The sequence below is a fragment of the Eumetopias jubatus genome, unplaced genomic scaffold (genome assembly GCF_037043125.1).
Source record: "Eumetopias jubatus isolate StellerSeaLion01/CBP00866 unplaced genomic scaffold, mEumJub1_p1.0 scaffold_3, whole genome shotgun sequence".
NCBI lineage: Eukaryota > Metazoa > Chordata > Mammalia > Carnivora > Otariidae > Eumetopias > Eumetopias jubatus.
Genome location: NW_028274809.1, coordinates 11634414 through 11659690, shown reverse-complemented (window position 1 = coordinate 11659690; position 25277 = coordinate 11634414). Strand labels below are relative to the sequence as shown.

General features: G+C 39.8%; 1 protein-coding gene across 1 annotated transcript in view; it reads right to left on the bottom strand.

The window, feature by feature from the left end:
- SPHKAP (SPHK1 interactor, AKAP domain containing) overlaps positions 1-25277 on the bottom strand; it is a 169750-nt gene that overhangs the window by 31038 nt on the left and 113435 nt on the right. Inside the window, 4 exon segments of the mRNA XM_088021948.1 lie at positions 1049-4793; positions 6081-6336; positions 12101-12235; positions 13846-13905. Coding sequence (XP_087878074.1) covers positions 1049-4793; positions 6081-6336; positions 12101-12235; positions 13846-13905 — 4196 coding nt within the window.

Genomic DNA, 25277 nt, shown 5'->3' with positions numbered 1-25277 from the left:
GTTCAACTTCCCTACTGCACCTAAATAACAGGCTCTTTGTACAATAGAAATATGCCCCTGAAAAGACTACATAGGCTATTTCTCCAACTTAACGTTTTCCAAGGCTAGTAGCTTAATATCTGTTTTTTTTTTCTGTTTTATTTAGCTAGAGACAAAAAAAAGTATAAAATAAGTCATGAAGATGAAAAGTACAGCATAGGGATTATAGTCAATAATACTATAATAATGTATGGTGACAGGTGGTGACTACATTTGTGAGCACTGAGTAATGTATGGTAGAACTGTTGAATCACTGTGCTGTGCACTTGAAACTAATATAGTATGTCAACTAAACTTTAATAATAAATTTTGACACAATGGTCTCATATTCAAGAATATTATGAATTTTCTATGGAAAAGGGGAGATGTAAAAGGACTGATTCTTCTTTAAGAACCTGGAAAGAAATAATTCCTTTATCTCAAATTCAAAACGCATTGTCACTTACACTACAATTTTCTGGAAAGGAACTATTGAAATAGCAAAATTCTAATTTTACTTTGTAACATTGCCATGATTATACCATGCATCTAAAGGTCCAGCATTTGTGGGACAAGGTGTCCTTGCAAAGATTTTTAGAACAAAACAAAACAGAAAAACTTGAAAGGAGAGATGATAGAGAAATGATACCAAAATATTTAATGTCAGATTCCAATATTAAAACTTATTTAAATTTAACTTTTTTCAAATAAGTTGACATAATTTTCCTTTTTCCTTGAAAATTTTCATGAATGAATTTTAAGAGGTAACATAGTATGGGATATTAATTTTCATGAGGAAAATGAAACTCTATTTCCTCCATTATATTGATGAACTCCATTTGTTTTAGAAATTTAAAAAAATCACTTCCAACTTTCTATTATAAGTGTATATTAACCCAGGAAGGTCATTTATTGTCTCAGGATTTCAGTTCTCACCTCAATAAAGCCCTTAGGATTTAGAATGAATACTAACTAAGAAGCAAACTCCAGTACCATGCACCCTATCTAGTCTAAGGGGTCATTCACTCACCTAGGGTTTTGGCAGGCACTCATGGCAGTGTCTCCACCCCTCATCACATCTGGGACATTTTCGTCTTTCAAATGCTCCTCTGCTTCCTGTAGGGGGCTGCTTTTGGAGGGGGAGTGTTCAGATTCTCCAACACACTCTTCTCTCTGATCTGTTTCAATCTGAATTAAAGGCACTTCCCTTGAGCAAAGTGACCGCCTGGCGTGGTTGACAGGCACAGCTCCATGGCACAAAGTTTCCGTTTTAAAAGAATCTAAACTGTTGTGGTTTGTAAGAGGAGCAGCTTTGCTCGGAGACAACACTGGAGGATGTTTGCTTTCGGTAATGGAGTCTTCCCTTGGGTTACCAATGGACTCTTGAACAAGAAGAGTTGGCCCACTTTGCACTCTGCTCGAAGCTGATCTGTTTGCACATTTCTCCACTTGCATGGGAGAGCCACCAGAAACAGGTTCAGCCTCAGCTGCTTCGGCATCATCCACTATAATTTTGTTCTTCCGCATGAGGGCCTTGATTGAGTTTGCCCATGTCTCATGAATTAACATGTTGGTGATCTGGTCAGTTCCGCCTCTCCGATACAAGCAAGAGTCAGATTTGCAGAGACCCGAGGAGGAAGTGCTACTGACTGGATGTACACTTAGGAAATCTTGCTGGTTGTTTTGAGCAAAGCCATCTAAAGAGTTGGCTTTGATGGGCGCATTCACCGTCAGCCTGGCACCCAGAGATCTGCCATCTGGCATGGACGACTGCCTGTGACACAATGGGGATCGCAGAGAAGGTGACAGTAAGCCAACTGTCCAATCCTGGCTGCTTCGTCTGGAGGAGGTGCTGTCTCTGCTTTCTCTTTCAATGTCCCTCAGCATGTACCTATAAAACTCCTCGGTTATGCTCTCAGTGCTGGACTGCTTAGAGGGACAGCTTGGCCTCACACTGAGGTGGTCATTTTTACGGCATGCCTGTTGCATGGCTGAGTTCAGGATGCTGCTGGCATTCTTGCCCGCATAGTAATCCAGCAGTAACTCAAACCCTCTTCCTTCATTTTCCATCTGGTTCACCATAAACCTGGAAAACTCCTCAGTGATGCTCTCACAGCTGGACTGCTTGGAGACAGAGCTGGCCCTGCTAACTGGCTGACTTAAAGTACTCATTAAACCTAGGCTATTAACATAAGCCTGGGCATTAGAGTCCTCTTCTGGGATGCTTTCACAGCTAGAGGCCTTTAGTCGGTTCCACCTGTCTCCGCTGAGTAAGCGGTTCCGGGGATGGCTCTGGGCTTGCCAGACGCCGTCCACCATTGAGAACTCTGTTAGGTTCATGATCTTGGCTGCCACTTCGTTTGCAAAAATATTGACAGAATCTGGGACATCCTCAAGATTCATTGACTCGTCCACAACCCTGTTCATCAGCTTCTCTTTAAGCTCTGGGTGCTCATCCGTTTTCCTCTTGATCTCACTGAGCCTTGGTGGCTTGTGCTTCCTCACTGTGGCCCCACTGGTCTGGCTTTCTTTCTTCCTCTTCAAGGACCGGCAGGATACATTCGGAGTAACCAGGAACTCATTCCCTCTCTTCCATGCACAAAACCAGGGTTGTTTTCCATTTGAGTTGTCAAGGCAAATTGCTGCGATTTCAGTTGCCATGGAGACAATCATCTCTGCTAATTCTTCCGCAAAGTCTGTAATGCAGTGTATATTTGCATGTTTTGCCTGTAGCATGGATTGAGCAGGAAGCAGCAAGTCATTCCCTAACAAAGACCGGTTCACTTGAACTTCGTTGTTTAGAGGGGAGGCACGATTATACTTCTCCTGGGTGTTTGCACTGGTGCCGTCCTCTGCATCCTGGGAACCTCTGCTGCCCTTGCCCACTGCCAGTGTCCATTCTCCCTCCGAACGGGCTCTGTACTCATCCTCATTGTGCCTGAGCATCTGATGAGGGTGGTTTGGATCTTCTCCTGCGGTTCCTTTTCGATATATTTCTCTGGGGGGTGTTTTAGCAGTTGAAGATTCAGGCACTCTGGGACTACAGGGCAATTCAGATTGCAGCACGGGTTTCTTGAAGAGTCCTGGCTTTGCTGGGCCCTTGCTGTCTTGCTTCAGATAAACATCATCTACAAGACTAGTGCTACACGGATTGCTAAGTGGATAGCTGCTGGAATATTCAATGGTTTTGGTCCATGTTAGACCAGAAGCCTGGTCAGGTGGCCGGCAGCCAAATTCTGTTTCCATCCAGCTGATGGTCTCATTAGCGAGGGCAGTGGGGCCTTCCCCAACCTGTACAAAATGACTCATCTTCTTGAACGTGAAGCATATCACACTGAAGAGCAGTTGATTTGCACTTTCCATCAAGGTGTCAAAAGTTTCAGGTGAATGCCTGCTATCGTTGGGATCAATTATTTTGTTTTTCTGGTGAGCGTCATCAATGCATTGCTTCAGGATAACATTGGACAGGGTCTGTGCCAGGTCATTCCTGAGGACGTTTTCGGAGCACAAGATCTGAGGCTTTGAAGCAGTTTCTATGATTCTCTTGCTCATTGATTCCATGAGGTCTCCAATGCCGCTGCAGGGATTGGGCCTTGTTAAAACCAGAGCAGCTTCCTTGAGCAATGCCCAAGCAATGGCCTCATTTCCCAGCTCTAGGTTCCCCACTGTCACTAGACTGCAAGGCGAGGGGGCCGCTGCACAGGCCTCAGCTGCACACGAGAGGCCTCTGGGAGTCTTCGCCTCTCCTGTTTCACCCAGGCCATACACAGCAATGGCACTCGCCACCTGAGTCATGCCACACAGAGCAGATGGAAAGGAGTATTCACTGATGGATGGCTCCTTGAGTACTTTGGATATTTGAGTCTGCAGCGGTTCACTGCCTCCCACTGGATGGGGTGAAACCAAAGATTCTTGCTCCATTTTGAGCCTTTCTGTGGCCTGAGGACTGGAAATGGTTCCAATGACAGTGGCCGCACAAGCCAATGCAACTTCTAGAGCACTCTGAGGGTGTCTGCTGGACTTCTCTCCAGAGAGGACACCCGAGGTTTCAACGGAGACCTCCACCTCAGACCATGAGGAGATGCCCACCTCAGGCATGGCATCACTGCCGTCTGGACTCTGAACAATGACGATTTTGGGGAGCTCATCCCATGACCGAGGGCCCACCATACCTTTGGTGGAAGAGCCACTGGGTAGCAGAGCATTTCCAACAGAAACACTGACTGCCGATTCCTGGGGCGGTGTAGGCTGAGAGTGGGACAACCGAATAAATGCGTCTTGCAGCACCGATTCTGCTAAATTTGTAGCATACTCCCCAGTTGTGGCTTCTCCACCTTGTTTGGGAGGAAGGGAGTTTATACCATCTTCACGGTCCCCTGGGTTTAAGCTGTTGTCATGCTCAGCAAGGGCACCATAGACGGGAGGCCCACCGTTCTTAACCATCTTGGAGAAGTAAGCATCCCCTGGAATATATGGTGCCTGGGATTTTTCCATGTGACCTTTAACATTTCCTGAATAGTAATAATTTGTGGTTGGCCTCTCCTTCTGCACAGCTTCATCTTTCCATTCCGATGCATCGAGGCTCTGCAAAGTGGTGTCTGCTGCTACTTTTTCCAGAGATCCTTCTGCTTTCATCGTCGGATGATATTTGCCAATACGTTTGTCTTCCAAAGCATAAAGCAACTTTTCCTTGTTGTAATTCCATCCCTCCTGAGTGGCTTCCTTTGGTTTTTTACTTTCCAAAACATTAGCTGAGACATTTATATTTTCATCACCTAGTGAAGACAAAATGAGGGCCCCCTATTACTTTTTGGATAGCAGGATCTCATGAGTCTAAATTAATAATTATTTTTAAAAAAGGCCTTATAGTACCGGGGTTTCCCTCCCCTCCCAAACAGCATTTAGAATGTTCCTTCAAGACAAGTGAATCTGAAGAGGTTTTTGAGTTTCATTATGGAGCCCCACTCAACAAAATGGCTTTCAATGTGGGATATTAATGTCAGCACTAGAGTGGGAGAAGATAGCACTGGGGAGCTGAGTGCTGATCACCTTTCTTTCTTCTTTTCTTTCTTTAAAGATTTTTATTTATTTATTTGAGAGAGAGAACACGAGGGGGGTGGGGAAGGGGCAGAGGCAGAGGGAGAAGCAGACTCCCTGCTGAGCAGGGAGCCCGATGAGGGGGCTTGATTCCAGAACCCTGAGATCATGACCTGAACTGAAGGCGGACGCTTAGCCAGGCGCCCTTGATCATCTTTCTCCATGGCTCCATGGGAAAAGTAACCCAGACAGTTGCATCTTAGAGCTTCCTAGTGCAAATGGAAGGAGGAGGAAGAATGTTTACAGCAACCTCCATAGTAAGCCTTCTTGCGAAACTTTGCTCTGAAGTTTGGGTAGGACTTGTCCCAGGGACTGACAACAACATCTGCAATATCCCTTCCTCTGTGGCTAAGAATGGGGAAGAGGAACACATCGTTCACTGAGCTCTTTGAATCAGTCAATCAAAACTGAATAAATGCTAAGTGCTAAGTATTCTCCTGTGTTATTTCCTTCTGTCCTTACCATAATAAAAGGTAAATATCATAAATACATAAAGCTGAATATAGTAAATGTAACAGTGCTAGAGGTATTATTATACTCCCAAATACTAGATAAAGAAACTGGGGCTCAGAAGGACTAGGTAACCAATCCAGGCTTCACAGTCTCAAAGAGGCAGTGCTAGAATTAGGCCAGTTTAAGTTGGCTTCAACTAATAGGTGGCTTTATGGAAGTCTCAGGGAAGATAACTTTCCTCCCTGTGATAGTCTCTCGGCAGGCAGGAGGATGTCCTTCAGCATCCCTACAGCATCGTTAGGAAAATGGAGCCATCCAACCATCAAGTCTAAGTGCATGAGTCAGCATCCTCACTCGTGGTCTGTTATCTTCCTGCCCTCCCTAAACTTGGCATATGAAGATTATGATGTATCAGCCAAACTGACATGGTCTGAAACTTTCCTGAAATTTTACTCATCTTTAGAGGGTGACTAATTTCAGGATGTGCATTTGTTTCATGGGGTAGTTCTCACCGCTCCTACAGTCTTCCACCTCGCTTTCCTCCTCCAAGTGCTCAGAGGCGGTAAGGAAGTCCTCCTCGATTGAAGACAGAGAGCAATTGGTGTCATCCTCCACTTTTAAGATGTTTGTTTCCAGGTGGAGCTGCCGCTCCTGCACCAGTTCAAGACCGATCAAAAATTTGTTGATTTCAAAGATGATGCAGTTGGTACTGTTTGCCCTGTTCCCTCTCGCACACTGGACCAAACAGATATCTGGCAGCCAAGGGCACTGAAAGTGAGAGGAAAAAAGGCATTTATTGAAAGAGAGAATAAAAAACCATTGCTTCTGACCTTTCTTCTTCCACCAGTCTTTCTTGTTACAAGGAGTGGGGGAATGTTTAAAATATTTGGAATATCTTCTGGGCTTCGACTGATGCATTGTTTGAAAAAAATTCAAGTGCTATTCGGGCACACAGGGTACCTAGAAGAAAGTCCGACTTCAGGGAAACTAGACCAGTTGCATCACATATTTTTGTTGTCTCCTGTCAAAGCAAAAGTGGCACAGTTAAATAGGCTAAGGAAGACTTTCTTCAAAGCTCTTAAAGTAGGGAAAGAGGGGCCAGAACTGACCTGGACCACAAATCCACTGAAACAAAAGGCACAAGGGCTTTTAAGAGCTGGTGTCAGAGGGCTGCAGACCTTCTGCTCTTGCTAATTGGCTTTATCCAGAGGAAAAGCTAAGGTTCTTGCATCTGCATGGCAGGAGGTGGTTTTGCAAATTGGAGTCAGGCTCCTACTGAATCTAGGCTCCCATCCTTCCACAGAGAAAGGGAAACTATCTTTTTGATGATCTTACTTCAGAGATGGTTCACAGGTCTTTGAAAAAGACACTCCTGGGCTTTAAACCTGGCATGAGGCTTTTCATATGATTTACATCTCAAAGGGGCAGAGACTCCTAACGATGTTTTCTAAAGTAAATGTTCTAAGAAAAGGGTGTCAGTGCCTGGAGTCAGGAAGAAGCCTGTCTGAAGTCTAGTCAAGCTGAGGGGAATGTTGAGGCCGTCTTGTGCACCCTTCTTGATTAACCTGAGTCCCAGCTTTTCAGACCAAGATCCTTTTCTGCCTTGGTGATGTTCAGTAAAGCCTCTGTCAGTATTTCAGTATTTCTATTACCTACAGTTAGAATGTATAATGTGTATTGCTCATCTGAAGAAGCAGACACAATGAGGTACAAAGAAGTCCCCTGGAAGAGCACTGATTATTTCTAAAAGGCCAGCATATGAGGAAAGCAGTGATAAGGAGGCCCAAATCATTGGATGGTGTCCCTGTGAGACCTACTAATTCTGTTCTGTTCTAGGGTGGCAGAACATAACCTTATTCACCACTACGCACTTTTCGCTCTCCATATTGTTGTTCATTAGAACAGCAATAAAAGTTTCAATTGCTCCTGCACAGATGACTAGTAAATTACAAACATATCTTATGCATTGGGATTTTTATTTTCATAAAAGGGACAATACATTGATTCATAGGAATTTTTAACAGAAAATTCTTTGAATGGAAACAGGAATTAGTGGGGAGGAGAAAGCTAAATAAATTTATATCAAAGTGGAATTTGAAATGTTTGGGGGAAATATTCTATGCATACATGTTTATCCTACAAAGAGGATTATTTAAATCAAATGTTTATCTGCATTTAGAGTTCATTGGGTCTAATCCTAGTTAACTTGCCATTTTGGAATCCTTGAGTCTGAATACATGTGTGTGTAAGGGGTAAGTATGTGCGCATGCAGAGAAATACAGACACATAGACATCCATATTGTATTTCTGAAAGTAGTATATCTTTTTTCTTACATAAATGTCATTTATTAATCTATTTGGTTGAATATTATGATTAGAATAATTCCAGGACACTTGATTACAAAATGAAAAATCCAGTCATTCTCCAAGGGGCCAAGGGGGCTCAGAAACAGAATTGATATATGTGCTTAGGTAATTAGGTTTTTTTTTCAAGGAAGGGGGTTCATAACCTCACTTTTCAAAGTGTGGGTTGTAGACTAGCAGCTTGGCAGATTGTTAGAAATCTATAATCTCAGGACCCACCCCAGATCTAGTAAATCAGAAACTGCATTTTCAAGAAAAATCTCTTGGTATTCCCACATGCATTAACATTTGAGAAGCACTGGTCTATAGCTTTTATGAAATTCACAAGGAGTCTGAGATCCCCCATGTTGATGAGGAACTAATGCTGTAGAGTAAAAGTAGCTGGCTTGATTAAAACTTTATTTCCACGAATTCAGACATAATGCACTAACTTGAAACTTACAAGATACTTTCTGGGTGCCTATTATATGCAAGGTATGCTGGGAGGTAGAAACATGAATTAGATGGGGTTTGGGAGGGGGGATGGGGCACGATAGCCTGCCAGTGGATCAGGCATGAATAAAAATAATTATAAAGTTGAACTAGAAGTTACCATATTTATAGGTAAAAAGGGTTGTGCATTGGCCATTTCCTATCATTCAGATTAAATATTTATAACATAAGGTTTTATGTATTGTGGCAGGAATCAAAAGAGATATTATTAAATCAACATGAGCAGTTAAGTAATACCTCAAAATAAACTTGGAGAAAGGATTGTATGAAATGTGCCATGTTCCATGACTATTGCGTTTGTAGAAAGAAAATATATTTTAACTATCTTCTTGAAAGTAAATAAACATCCTAGGAGTCTTAAGTAAGTGAAGGCCAAATGACACAGCCTGTAAAATAATGGCAGGTATTATTATATAATTTTTATTGTAGTCTATTAGGTGCCTTGACTATCCTATTACCTTTAATGCACACATGGTTTCTATGAGGTTGGTGGTGCCATTACTCTTTTACAGAAGAGAGATCAGGCACAGAAAGGCTAACCGATCCTTTCAAGGTTACACAAATATAAAATGGAAGAGCCAGCACCGAAATCCAGGCCTGTTGGACTCCAATTCCTGTGTACTTTCCAATTCTCCCCGTGGCTTTCTGGTCTAATCAGCAAAACTCCAATACCCACTGAGGATGTGCAATTCGGAAAGAAGAGTGGTTTGCACCTGGACCTCCTTGAACTCATGCATGCCCAGTAAAATTATGTGTCCATCTCACAGAAAGGACAGACACAGGAGTAGATCTTCTTATTGTACCTAATATGCATCTCTGAAATCTTTTATTTGGGATTATTTATTTGAGACAGAAAGGCGGGAGGGAGAGGGAGAGAGAAAAAATCTTAAGCAGGCCCCAAGCCCAGCACAGAGCCCCATGTGATGCCCAATCTCAGGACCCTGAGATCATGACCTGAGCTGAAATCAAGAGTCGGACACTTAATAGACTGAGCCACCCAGATGCCCCTTATTTTGCTTTAAATAACATTTTCTTTCTACTTCACCTTTATTCAATTTTTTGGACATGGAAACAAAACACTTTTCATTTGAATAGTCCTTCTCAAGGTGGCTTCTTCTTATTTTATTAAATCACTATGTCTAGTCTCTGAGAATAGAGGGAAGATATTTTTTTAAATCTCCATTTTATAGAATAAGAAATTATAGTTGAGAGAGGTGAGGTAACTTGTTATCTGGACTACCAAAAATCTTTGGCGTCGCAATTTCCTGTGTCAAAGGTGCCAAGTGGCTTGTTGATTCCCTTCTTCACAGGGTCACTGGGAACGATAGCTGTGCCCTGGGGCCTGCTTTAGACTTCTCCCCCTTAACCCAGCTCAAGTTGCCTATGCCAGTATCTCCATGATTATTTGTGGATTACCAAGTAACTAACTCTCATGAGTCAGGGCAGCCAAACTGAGACTATCCTTAAACAATTAGGTTATGGCTATGGTTGGTTAACATGGGATTCCATACTGATATGCTGCCCAACATTGCTGATCTATTAAAATACATGGACTGTGGTACCTAGAAAATGAGGTAGACCTTTGGGAGACTGCAGAAGGGTGAAGTGGTATGTAGGAAGTGAGGGGGACTCTTGGCTTAGAGATGAATGAAATGTTTAAGAGTGCTACAGCTCACAGGCAATTCTTGACAGCTCTTAGGAAAAGTATGCAGAATGTTAAGTATGTTTTTCATGGATGATATTTGATGAGTCCTGGGCATTTGGACTTTCCCTGACCCCAACTAACATCCGTGCTGCTTTTGTGACACCACATCATTCAATCTTCTTCTGGTTTTCATACCCTGTGGGGCACCATTTTCTGGTCTACTCACAGTCCAAGTGATTTACATGGAGTTAATTGACCTCAAACTCTGAGGTGATCATGTGACCCAGCCTGGCCAATCAGAACACTGCAATCCTCAGGCCATAGTGATTGGTTCAGAAATGGGCACATGACACACAAGACCCAATAGAACACAATTAGACTTTTGCTGTGAGCCATCTGGAGGAGACATTCACTCTTGCTCAAGTTGAACCCAAAGGGATAGTGTCTCCTCCTGGGAAGAGACTTGTCTGATAGTGGGTACAGAGAGAGGAAGTCCAAAAGAGGCCACAGGGGGAAATCCATGTCCTGAATACACTGTCCAAATAGCTGTAATAATCTACCCACTATACTTTTTAGTTACATTCCTTTTATACATTTTCCAATTTTCTGTCATGTTTAATTACATATCCTAATAGGCCTGGTGCAAAAATACTAAAAAACTCAGATGTGAAAATTACTTTTTGTCATCATAGTTTTGCCCAATATAAAGAGAAGGCACTTAGAACCATTTCTGTTTTCTCTTTTCAGGTGATTAATTTTACCACTAAGAAAATGTGTTATTAGATTGACCAGGAGAAATATTATTCTAGTCTTTTTTTTAAAAGATTTATTTATTTATTTTAGAGAGAGAGAGAGAGAGAGAGCAAGAGGGGGAGAGGGAGAGGGAAAGAGAATCCCAAGCAGACTCTGCGCTGAGCACAGAGAGACATGGGGCTTGACCTTAGGACACTGAGATCACCACACTGAGATCATCGCCTGAGCTGAAACAAAGAGTCGGTAGCCTAACCGACTGCACCACCCAGGTGCCCCTTTTCTAGTCTTGATTACCAAATTGTAATAGACTGTGTGTGCAGATTTTTACAAAGCATTTGGACTAGATGCAAATGGGTGGATTTCTGAGTTTTTTTATATTTTGAAGGACTGAAGAATAAAAGAATATTTTAAAATTTTCCAGCAAAACTGAAACCCAAGAAAGAACAACTGGAGGCAAACAAATGTTCATCATTTTAACCTGTAGCTGTGTTATGTGTCACTATCAGCATACCTTATTTGGGAAGATCCATGATCTTTGATACAGTGTGCCTTTAGAAATCTTATATTTGTTTCTGTAAATCGCCTAGATGATTTAGAATTGTAAAAATTTAAAGAATGTTATAATGATTTATCTAATAACAATGAACATCAGTACACTGAAAGAGAATAATAGTGTCTGAATTTCTGCTTTATTTTTAGTAATGCTCATTTCTTCTAGGAATTTTACTCTTTAAGGAAAATTCAGTCTTTAAGGACTCACTCATTCACTTCACTCTTTCTAGGAAACTCACTTTCCATCCATAGGGTTGTTATCCTATATTTATTAGCCTGGCTCATTTAGTATATCCTAAGAAATAAATATAAGAATAAAGAAGAAATGCTAGGATTCTGGGACCATATGGTATGAATTAGAATTTTGGTATTGTTTGTGAAACAGAAGACGAGTCTGTTTTTGATTACCTAATAGATTTGAAGAAAACCAAGCTAAGCAGTCAATGCCCAGTGTGTCTGCTCTAGTTTAAGTGCAAGTTAGCATCATGAACTTAAGAAGATAATAAATGTTAGGCTTTGAGGTAAGGGAAGCTCTGTCAAACTCTGAGTGGCATATTTAGAAGAAATAAAAAGAAGACTCTTCTTGATTACAAAGAGATTTTGGGGTCCTATGCTCTGGGAGCTTACGTGTAGCATCTGTTTGAAGTTCATACTGACTTGTGCCAAGAACTGACCATAGATAACTTATCACTAATGAATATTTTACCAAGAGCTTACATGTCTTACCTGTGAAACTTCGAAATCTGCCTGGAGATTTCCAGATGTTAACCCACTTAGAAGGACAATTTCATTTTCTTTTGGCTGTTGGACATTCATGGAGCTGATGAGTTTTGGAAGATCTGGTGAAACATTGACCAATTTCTGTAGAGGAAGAAATTAGGTAGTTTAGATAATTTCTTTTCACCTCCAAAACTCTACCCCAAAACTACTTATTTGCAAAAATAATACATAACGTATGCAAGCGATAGATTACTTAATCTACTAAGATGATTACTAGAAGAGATTGGGTGAAATTGAAACATAAAGGTTTAGATTGGAATAGAAAATTACTTAAACATAAAGCTTTAAAAACTCTTTAGTTCTAAATTTTCCAAAGTAGATATTTAATAAATACTGTCACATCACAAGTATACATAGTAAGGATTTTTTTTTCCTTTTAACTCTTGTAATAAGAGATTGTTGACTAATAATCATCTGTTCTAACAAAGTCAATAATAATCATATCAATAATAAAATAATTTCCAATATTGATTTTGCTGTATGTACTAGGTGCTATGCTAAAGACTGTACATACATTACATCTTATACATTTAATCCCCACAACACCCCCACATGGATTAGGTACCATTATTATTTTCTTTTTACACATAAGTAGCCTGAGGCCCAGAGATTAGTTTACACAAGGTCATATAGCTAAATCAGTGCCAAGTTTCTACTCTTAGCCATAGTAGAAGACTGTCTGAAATCACTTGTATAAATCTTCAAACACACAGTCCGTAAGATGCCAACTTGCTTTGGTCTCTCCTGCTCTATTTGACAGACTCTGTCTGTACTATAAGCCCATTAAATGAAATCATATGTAAAAATTTTTTCCCAAAGATCCCTCCAGGACTACACAGATGAATGATATTTGAAGGTCTGTGGAAATCTATAATGGATAATCTGTATGGGCAATTGGGTTTGAGAAACTTCAAACACATTTGCAGTATTGTCAAGAAAAAACATTATAGGAATAATTAAGTAATCACAGCCCCACTGTTCTGATTGTCAACCTACAAATAGTGTCTATTACACCACTATATTATACCAAATAGTGAGGTCAAACCCATCTTCAGCTTTGGGTATGAAAGGATAATCATATCACACCAATTAATTCTTCCTATCAGACCCCCTATTGACTCTAGTCCAAAGGACTGAGGGGCCCTTCAATTTCTTGCATGTTGTCAAGGATTTACATCAGGATCCTCCCAACCTTGGATGAGCTTGGAATATGTACTTGCTGCAGAACGCAAAGAGTCTGAGCCCCAGTTGAGTGTAGGACTGGGAAACCAAAGTTAGGGACAAAACGTTTGATAAAAGCAACAGGAAAGAGCAGACCTGAGAGCCACAAAGAAGGGCTGGCTGGTATCAAGCAGATTTGGAAAAGCCTTGGAAACATCATCTCAGCCAGGGCATTTGAGAACAGAGGAGGTGGGGGCAGACAAAGCCACTATCAGGCCCCACGCAGGGGAAAGCACCTGTTTGGAGAGCAGCCCCATTATATTGGGAAAGCAAGGTTCCCAAGTATAAGGAAGGCAATCTGTGTGGGAGGTGGCAGGGAAAGGGTCAGGGAATGGGTTGTGATGAAGCCATTCAACTAAAGAGTTTCCAACTGAATGAGCACTATTTGTAGATGAAGTCAAGTCTGCTCTCTTGTTGGTGCAGCCAGCCTTTGTCATGAGCTGCCAGAGAGCTCATGTTCCCAGTGTTACCTGCTGCAGGTGCTCCGTGCTGCATGCATCCTTGTTCACATCCAGGTTCACGAAGCAAACCTGGGAAAAAACCCCAAAACAGCCAAGTAAGTGAAAAACATGGCAGTTCTTTTCGAAGAAAGCATGGAATCCATTTGGGGGCAAATGATTTGAGAATCCTGCACATTTTGTACACTTGGTCTGACACAGAAACAGCCACTGTACCTTTGGGCTTCTGTGCAAACCTCTAACACCCTAGTCACAATTCCCTTGATCCCACTGCACACCCTCTTCCATTCATGTCCCAACAAATGAAACAGTCTCTATGTATTCAAGTCAATGTAAGTCACAACAAAATCTTCAGACTTATAAAGGGTTATCGAATCTCATGAAATAGGAGAAAAGACTTGTAATACTTTAAACCTCTGTTTTTTTTTTTTTTTAGATTTTATTTATTTATTTGACAGAGAGAGAGCCCAAGCAGGGAGAGTGGGAGAGGGAGAAGCAGACTCCCCTCAGAGCAGGGAGCCCGATGCGGGGCTCGATCCCAGGATTCTGGGATCAAGATCTGAGCCAAAGGCAAGACGCTTAACCAACTGAGCCACCCAGGTGCCCATAAACCTCTGTTTTTAATTGCAATGAAAATTCCTCTCCATTTCTCTTTTTTTCTCATCCCCCCACTTTCTCTGCTTGTTTACAATCCAATGCATGATAAGTGGATTTCTCTTTGTTTCATGGTTTTTGTTCATTTATTTAATCCTGTTGTGTAGTTTGCCCCTTTTTAGCCATCTTAAATAAATGTCTGAATAAGCTAGAGTATGAAACCAATAGCGACAATCTTAAAAAATAATTCAGAACAACAACAAAAGAATTGTTATAGCTTAAGTCTCAAGTACAGCACATAGAAAAAAGTCTATTATGGGCACTTGCTTGAAGATGGGGAGAAGAAAACTTAAAACACAAAGAGGTGAGATATATTCTTTTCTTTCCCCTTAAATAAATAAATTTAATTTAATTGAAATCTTATTTATTTAATTATATATTGAGTATGGTTGGCACAAAGTGTTACATCAGTTTCAGGTGTACATAGTGATTCAAGTTTTTTACTCCTAACAAGTTAATTTGCCCATTATAAAACTGATAACATTAACTATCTATATATTTATTTTAGTCAGATGTTTGGACTTATGTAGATGCTTGGAAGCATATGGGGCCTTTCAATTTCAGTTGTTTGGGGTTATGGTTTCTCAGAGTCCATCTTTTCTCTTTTTGCGGTTAAAAAAACATAATTGAAAGGTTTGCAGTAACTCTTTAAGAACTACAATAGTTATACATTGCTATAGTGTAAAACTCACTATTGTTTTTTTTCCCCCAATGGAAGGTTTTCTTGATTTCTGAACTCAATATTTTTGCAGCATATCTCTAAGATACAGTATCTGCTTGTTAAAAATAACCTGATGGGCATTTGGGGGAAAAAGGGGAATGAACTGCCATTCACACTCACACTCAGAGGCTCTCCTCCATTGGGTTAATAAGATGTCTAAATAGGAACCAAGCATGAGTTCCTTCAGGGGCAGCATGAAGAGAGGCATGAATAGCAGATAGTGCTTGGAAGGAGTTCATGGTTTATAGCAGTTTGTGAATATTCGTACAATAATTGGAGCTTTGCCCTTGGAAAACTGGTTCAATATCTGTTTGTACTCCGGGGTTTTGAATAACATGCAACTGGGACTGCATTTACTGAACTGATTAAACAGTTTTCCATTCACCTTAAAGAAAGGTGTGTTACCTTATCCTGGCACCACAAGGCTCTTATCTTCTATCACAGTGCGAGAAGATAACGCAGAGACCATGCGAACTAACTACTTCTCTGCCCTCTGATATTGTCTTTTTTTCTCTGAAGATGAATTTTCTTTCTATTCATTCTGGGCTGTGATGTGAAACCCTGCCTACATTTGGAAGAAACCCTCCACACTTGCTAGCTGGGCCAAGACCAGAACAAAGCCAGACATAAACCAATCATTTGCTTATACTTGACACATATATTTTTCCATATCTTGGTGGCAGAGGATGATCCAGGTTTTCAGGGCCTGATGTACACACGATTTTGGAAGAACTTCTTTAAGGAAAGGAACAACAACAGGAAAGAATGTCCAATGGAAAAAAGTCAGTCTCTTCAACAGATGGTGTTGGGAAAATTGGACAGCCACATGCAGAAGAATGAAACTGGACCATTTCCTTACACCACACACAAAAATAGACTCCAAATGGTTGAAAGACCTAAATGTGAGACAGGAGTCCATCAAAATCCTAAAGGAGAATACAGGTAGAAACCTCTTCGACCTCAGCAGCAGCAACTTCTTCCTAGAAACATCGCCAAAGGCAAGGGAAGCAAGGGCAAAATGAACTATTGGGACGTCATCAAGATAAAAAGCTTTTGCACAGCAAAAGAAACAGTCAACAGAACCAAAAGACGACCAACAGAATGGAAGAAGATATTTGCAAATGACATATCAGATAAAGGGCTAGTATCCAAAATCTATAAAGAACTTATCAAACTCAACACCCAAAGAACAAATGATCCAATCAAGAAATGGGCAGAAGACATGAACAGACATTTTTCCAGAGAAGACATCAAAATGGCCAACAGACACATGGGAAAGTGCTCAACATTGCTCGGCATCAGGGAAATCCAAATCAAAACCTCAATGAGATACCACCTCACACCAGTCAGAATGGCTAAAATTAACAAGTCATGAAATGACAGATGTTGGCAGGGATGCGGAGAAAGGGGAAACCTCCTACACTGCTGGTGGGAATGCAAGCTGGTGCAGCCACTCTGGAAAACAGTATGGAGGTTCCTAAAAAAGTTGAAAATAGAGCTACCATATGACCCAGCAATTGCACTACTGGGTATTTACCCCAAAGATACAAATGTAGTGATCCGAAGGGGTACATGCACCCCGATGTTTATAGTAGCAATGTCCACAATAGTCAAACTATGGAAAGAGTCAAGATGTCCATCGACAGATGAATGGATAAAGAAGATGTGATATATATATATGCAAATGGAATATTATGCAGCCATCAAAAAAACCCCGAAATCTTGCCATTTGCAGTGATATGGATGGAACTAGAGGGTATTATGCTGGTGAAATAAGTCAATCAGAGAAAGACACATATCATATATTCTCACTGATATGAGGAATTCTTAATCTCAGGAAACAAACTGAGTGTTGCTGGAGTGGTCGGGGGTGGGAGGGAGGGGGTGGCTGGGTGATAGACATTGGGGAGGGTATGTGCTATGGTGAGCACTGTGAATTGTGTAAGACTGTTGAATCACAGACCCGTACCTCTGAAACAAGATAGTAGGAAGGGAAAAATGAAGGGGGGAAAATCACAGGGGGAGATGAACCATGAGAGACTATGGACTCTGAGAAACAAACTGAGGGTTCTAGAGGGGAGGGGGGTGGGAGGATGGGTTAGCCTGGTGATGGGTATTAAAGAGGGCACATACTGAATGGAGCACTGGGTGTTATACACAAATAATGAATCATGGAACACTACATCAAAAACTAATGATGTAATGTATGGTGATTGACATAACACAATAAAATTTAAAAAAATATATTAAGAAAAAAAAAAGAAAAGGAACAACAAGGGGCACCTGGATGGCTCAGTCAGTTAAGCTTCCAACTCTTGATTTCAACTCAGGTCTTGGTCTCGTGGATTGTGAGATCGAGCCCCACGTTGGGCTCCATGATCAGCAGGAGTCTTCTTGAAGATTCTCTCCCTCTGTCCCTCCCCCCACTCTCTTGAGCATGCTCTCTCTCTTTCTCTCTCTTCCAACTAAATAAATAAATCTTTTTTTAAAAAAGGAAAAGGAACAACAAAACTGAAAATTCTAAATTAGATGTGAAGGTAAATATTCATTTATTTAGAAGGAAAAAGAAATCACAACAAATCTCAAATTTAAAAAAGGTGACAAATATTACAAACATGACCACTTCCAGAAAAATATTTAACCTACTGCCCAATACATCTCCATAATAATTTTCCCTACATTTTTGGCTCCATACTCTTTGATCAACTCTTCGTATGGTAGTAGTTTTATAACATTTTCTCTAGATAAAACAGAAAGATAATTCAGTCTTAATCTAAGACTGTTCATTGATTTTTTCAGCTTTACAAACTTTTATTGATAATATCTTACACATTTTCCAAGTTGTCAAATTCAGTGGGAAACCACTCTAAGATTTCTTTCATATATGAGTTTCTATAGGCGTACTCACTGTTTGTAATACTATTACAAGCTTGTGCTCTACAAACATAGGAATTTGGATAAATTGTCTTTTGTTTAATTCCCATTATAAAAGAAAAAATGCATGGTGCAATTATAATTTTCAATGCTATCAAGGAAATTTCCTCCAGGAGAGAACTTCTCTGTTGACCAAGCATCAATGAGACCCAGTCTTGTGTTTATAAGTTCACATGTCTGATGACTGAAAGAGTTCTCCACAGACTAGTTTCTGGCACATAAACCTTGTTTTCTCTCCACTATCTACATATATCTAGTTTTGGAAACAGTAGGATATATCTTATATTGTGAAACCATCTCTGACCTGATACCTTCATGTCTCAATGTCTGACTGAGTTCCCATTGTCGATGGTAAAAGTATTTCTGAGAGCCATTACTACATGTGCCTGGCTACCAATTGCTTAACTATACACTAAAGTGACCTCAAGCCACATAAATATATCTCAGGTCCACACAACCCCACTCAATTTCCCTTCAGTCAGACTCCCACACATGTTTGTGGTCACTCCAATAACTCTCAACATAATAAGATGTAGTGGGAGTTTGATTGGAAGGAGATAATTTTAGTTAAAATGTCTTCCTTTTGAAAATTTCACAAAAACATATAACCATGTGAGATGCTGGGAGTGGGGCCTGTGCACCTGATGAGCCCTGAGTTTTCAGCTTTGATGGTTTTATAGTCACGCTAAAATGGTCCATGTAATGGTATTGCTCTCTTCATAGGTTCACTCTCTGTGACCTTGGGATCTTTATTGAGACTTAGGCATCCACTAACACTAAACTCCAAGTGGAGAATGTGACAAGCTTGTGTCCAGAAGAGCTGGGGAATGGTGGGTGTGGGAGAGGAGGTTTGTGCAGGTTGAGGAGAGGACAAAGAGCTTCATGTTTCTGAAGGGTATGGTTTTGATGCTGGGTTCTGAGAAGACAAGCAATATGAGGTATTGTTCTTACTCTCAAGGAGTTTTGGTCTGGAGTCAGAATACATTCCTTAAATCTATGAAGCACATTTTTAAGTATTACAGAAGTGGCCAGTCTACATGCTGGAGATGAAGGTGGGAGAACGGGGTCAATCACAAATAGTGGTGCAGGGAAGGCTGGATTCGAGGTGAGCAGACAGGACACATTTAAAATGGCACAAAAAATGAACGGATAAATCCCCCCTGATCAGCGCTTGCTGAGTGACAGTAAGAGGCTCTGAATTAAGCACAAGAGAAGAGAGGGAGGAGACAGAGGACATGAAGTCCAAGGCAAGAGTCACGTCCTAGAGAAATTCCAGAAGTGAGGCCAAAGTTGGTGAGCAAGATGCCTTTCTTTCTACACTATGAAGACTCTGGGCATAATTCAACAGAGTTTTTAAAGAGTGAAGAAAGAAGAAATCATAATTTTACGCTATGCTCCATGTGCAATAAGAGTTGAGAAAGACCTGAGGGTTAGACTTTCCCTTCCAACAAGTGAGGCTGCTCCCTGTGTTATTGCAGAGGTTATAAGGAAACTTCTGGTAATGGAAGTTGAATATAAGCTTCTGGGGGCTTAGGGTGAATGTTCTATGTGACTAAAATATTAAATCCTGGGAGATTCTGCATTATGGTTCTATGAGCTGTGTGTCGAAAGGAGTCCCTCAGGGTCAGGAGAGAATGCCATTAGTGGGGAAGTGAGGCTGTATGTTGGAGATACCAGCCAATTGGGAATAAGATGTAACTTCTCTGTGTTGACTCTTCATCTCAGTCTGGAATGATGCTATTGAATTATCTGTAAAATGCCCAAGGGTGCAAATCCAAATATACCAAATGATCCAGGGAAAAACGTTTTTAAGTATGTGTGTTTATTTAATAATCTCTTGAACATAGTTTATTTCCCTTCAGCTTTCACTAGATTGTTTATTCATGAAGGCAGGCCCTGAAATATTAGTGTTTAGCAAAGCCTGGTACTTGGTAGGTGCTCAAAAAATGCTGATAAATGCATACGCATGCGTGGAGTGGAAGTGCTGTCTCAGTTATCATGGGCATCACCCCTGTAATAATCTTTTTCCTTATTTATGTCATGAATTCCGATGCTGTCAATAAACAAAGTTTACTTCCAATAAGGATATAAGGCAATAGAGGAGTTATAGAATTAACTGAGCTAATGTTAATCTAGCAGTTGGTACTGTTTAAAGTACTTGGATTGGTTTCTTTTTTCCGTGAATAAGGATTTGCTAAAAATCAGAAAAAGGCCAAAGTTGAGAACCATAATTGGTAATAAATACACATAAAAGATATTAACACTTTTCTTACAATGGAAAAAACTCCTTTCTTTCACATAAACTGTATTTCGTGTTGTGTCTGCACATGTCCTGGTTTAGACCATCTGCAGAGGTACTCAGCCGAGGCAGATGGAAACAAATCATCACTGGCAGAACACAGAAAAGAACCTCTTTTCTTGCTACTTAACAAGACCAATATTGTGGTTGTATGTACCTTTCAAATGCAAATGCCTCTCTTCTGTAATTATTACAGTTTTAAAATAAAATGTTGGAAGAATAAGTATCACTGAGAAAATGATGCCACTTTACGATTGTGGCTTTTATGCAATCTAATACAATAGTCTTCAAAAGTTATTTGTACATCCTAACCATTTTAATGTCCATAGGTGATATGCTGTTTACTTTGCTTAGTATTATGGATTTTTTTAGCCAAGTAATACCAATTATTTATTTCACTATAAGTCCCTTTTCAGAAATAGAGGACCATGTAGGCATGTTTATTTTTTTTATTATGTTATGTTAGTCACCATACAGTACTTCATTAGTTCTTCATGCAGTTCCATGATTCATTATTTGCCTGTAACACCCAGTGCTCCATGCAGTACATGCCTTCCTTAATACCCATCACCAGACTAACCCATCCCCCCATCCCCCTCCCCTCTGAGACCCTCAGTTTGTTTCCCGGAGTCCACAGTCTCTCATGGCTTGTCTCCCCCTCTGATTTCCCCTCCTTAATATTTCACTATGAAATTTTAGTAAATAGTGATTTAAGATATATTTTAATGCAGGGGTGCCTGAGCGGTGTGGTGGGCTAGGCATCTGACTCTTGGTTTCTGCTCAGGTCATGATCTCAGGGCAGTGAGACTGAGCCCACCTTTGGCTCCCTGCTCAGCGTAGAGTCTGCCTGAGATTCTCTCCTCCCTCTGCCCCTGGGCCCCATGTGTGCTCTTTCTCTCTCTCTCGAATAAATGCATCTTAAAAAAGAGATATATTTTGGTGCAAGCCACTGTGAGAAAAAGGTTAACATTAAAATGTAGTAAAACAAGAAAAAAATAATTTAAAGTGGATTGTAATTCATAACATTTTTTGAGTAAATTATATTTAAAAATGGTTTTAAATATTTATTATGTATTTATTGTAGAAGTCAGACAAAGCCATTTTAAGTCAGACAAAAAAAGTGTCAGATAGAAGCAATACTGTATATCATGTACAAAATTCAGGTTTGACATTTTGAATCGAAACCACAGAGAAAGAACTGATGATGACTGCCAAAGGCAAACTCCCGTTGTGTGGGGACAGTTTTATTTTTTCATGGACTCTTCAGATAGTTAATGTGATAGTTGAGAAATGCCATTGCCTTATGGGTCCAGGAGGAGCCAATCATGGTGCCAGAGGTTACATGTCAGCAGGCTTTTAGCCCAGAGTGTGGGGCCTCTGACTTCTGCTGGGTACTTTCTCATCTCTCCTGAAGTCAGCTAACGCCTGTGAAGGCAATCATCCTATATGGAGATCCTGCTTAGATAATGTTAACAAAAAACAATGATGTAAAATTGCCTTTAAAATCTGGGCATTGGAATGTTTACTATTACCAAATGTATACTTAAGTTTTATCTTAGAAGAAAGCCAATCCCTTCCTCCGGGAGCTTCTAATAACGCAGCCATCTGGCCATGTGGAGCGGGTGGGATCCCTTAATCTGGGGGTATTAAAATACTGATCTACAAACCTTTTGAAGAAAAAATTGGCTCTTTTCTTACCCCAATCTACAGGCTCCTACTAGATTCAGGACCCTGGACCAAAATTATCTTTGAAAGAATATGACATTTTCCTTGATTAGTATTTTAGACTAATGATAAATAAAATGGCAATTTATGCATCAATGTTGTTATGCCATAGTGCTGTCAGACATTCTGGAACACACTTGAGGTTTGGAATGATAACTGCATTTGTATCCAGTTATTACTGCTTTGAAATGATTGCAGTAATCACACAAAATGAAATATAAAGTTTTACTTACACTGGAGACTGTCAAATCTCTCTGCTTTTTAAACTGTCAATATTTTAAAAAATATCTTCAAATTGCTGTTCTGAAGGCAGCTGTTCAAGCAGTTTGTGATGAGAGACTCAGTAAAAAGTATAGAAATTCTTAAACAATGCCAGATATTTTAACTAGCCCATACATTAAGCCAATTTTATCCCTAAATTAAAAAAATAAAGAATAAGTATGCTTCTCAAGGAAATTATTTTCCCACTATTTTGTTGTTTCTAAAGACATTTATTTTGGAGCAAAAGAGCATACTTATATATAAAATCTGATATACATTTACCAGTTAAAAAACACACTATATTTATCTTAAGTTGCCATTTTAAAGATGTGCTTTATTGAGATATAATTCACATGCCATGTGACTTACCCATTTAAAGTATACTTCAATGGTTTTTAATATATGCACAGGATTGTGCAACCATTGCCACAATCAACTTTAGAATATTTCTTCATCCACAAAAAAAATGTATTTATTAGCAGTCAGTCTCCATTTCTCCCCAAAAATCCTCTCCCTAGCCCTAGGCAATCACTCATCTTTCTGTCTCTACACATTGGCCTATTTTGGACATTTTATATAACCAGAGTCATTCAATATGTGTTTTTTGGTGACTGATATAATTTTTTACAACACTTTGATTTGATAATTCTACACATAATACTATGATCATCATGCTAAGTGCAGTCACCATCTGTCACCACCCAACTTATTACATTATTATTGACTATATTCCCTATGCTATACTTTTCACCTCTGTGACTTACTTATTTTATAACTGGAAGTTTGTACCTTTTAATCCCTTCACCTATTTCACCCATCCCCCCTCCCCTTTAGCGCATGCTCGTGCGTGCACACACACACACACACACACACACACACACACACACACACACAAGCTTTTTGACTATAATTTTGCCATCTTTCATCTCCTTAGTGATAAGAGCTTTCTCCTGTCATCTTCTCCCACTGAAAGGGGTAGTATTAAGGAAAAATGATGCCCAAGGATGGTGGGGACAGAGATGAGTCAAATTTCCTTTGGAACAGAATTTATCTGGAAGCTTTACCTTGTTTGTATTTTAAATTGAAGGGAAAAGGAATACATATGATAGACTTGGTTCCACTTTGTTTACTTTTTCTCTCACAGAGGTTATTAGGTTTCTAATACATAAAGAGCTGAGATAAATTTCTGAACCTTCAGGAGTCATGCTCTGGGATAGTGCAGGCAAAGAAAATGCAAATATGGATCAAATATCAAGCAGATGAATTATTACAGATGTCCAGGGGCCTTCTATTCATAAGCAGACCTTTGGTTTCTTTTTGAATCAAGATGACTTTTCAACTCTTCACTTTGAATACAGCAAGTAAGCCAAATTTCAGGGAGCCACAGTAATACATTAACGAGTTTAATAGGGAAAATCTTTTTCTGGAGTATGTGGAGCATGTACTGAGCAAGGGGAAGTAGACAAAGGATTCATGTCTTCTGATAGATGAGCTAGACCTCAGGAAGTGGTAGTTGAGATGACTTGTTTGCTGATCCTAAATCACTCATGACTGGAATATGAAATGCTTTCCCATTATCAGGTCGAATATGATAATTCTATATATATCATCCTTCAAAATTCATTGTAGTTACACTGCTTTTTTTTTTAATAAGCTCTTACCACTCTCTTAGATGGTTTTAATTCAAACCTTTAACTCTCCTTAATTTGGATAAGCATGCTCAAATGAAAGCATGACAGAGAAAACAGGGCTATTCCTGAATCATGGAAGCCACAAATAACTCAGATCCCCAAAGTATGAACAACCATGATAAAAAACTAACAAGAAAGAACTGGAGAAGCAAGAAGGCTATGTGACCAAAACCCACCTAGTTTTCAAAAATTTTAAAATAATCCTATTTTCCATGTAGAGACACATCATTGTTCAGAGTGTTAAAGTTCTGTAAATTTCACCATAAAACAATGGAGTAAATTCCAGACACAATAAATGAGGTATCCATGTCGACTCTTTAGAATCTTTAGCTGACTCTTGGGAGAATGTGTTCCCCTTACATGGCTAGAACATTCTCTCATCTTTCAGGTATGAGTACAGACGAGGCAAGAGGTTGTGCTTTGCCTACAGTCAAAGCCTGGCTCTGTACTTGCTAGATCCTAGTCTAAAGAGGTGTAATAAAATACTGTGCAGAATTTCTATGAAGACTAAAAGAAATACAAAGTAAAGAACATCAGAGAAAATTGGATGCCATTTTATGGATTTCTGGATTATTGTCTATAAGGGTGAATTATTTGAAGTTGCTGCTCTTAGTCCACACAAAAATGGCAATTTCATAAGGCCCAATCTAAATAATTTGAGGTAGAATATTATAAAGTGCATCTATTTCATAAAATGTAAAGCAATTAAAATTTGGATCCTTGCATGTAGCTACTCCCACTTCTACCCAGATCTTATTTACTTGGTATAAATCTTTGTCTCCATTTAATTATGTAAACATTATTTATAATAAAAACATTAAATTATTTTTTCTAAATCTTTATTATTTATGTTTGGGGTACATATAAGTATAGAGTGCCACCTTGTTTTTTAGGGCTATCAAATATTTAATTAAGAAATGCCTTCCTTCTTATTCCCAGAAGTATTTGTGACTTAATTTATCTAAATGTACACATGGGTATGAGTGCTGCCTGGTATCACATCCGTAAAACCAATGGATGAGTCCAACAGACATGAAAGTGCCAAGTGCATATAGGGAAGTAAAAAAAAAAATACAGTTTAAAGCAGAAATGTAGGCAAGTTAAAAACATCAACCACTGTCTAACCATTATCATTTAAGTCCCTAAATGTGAATACTGC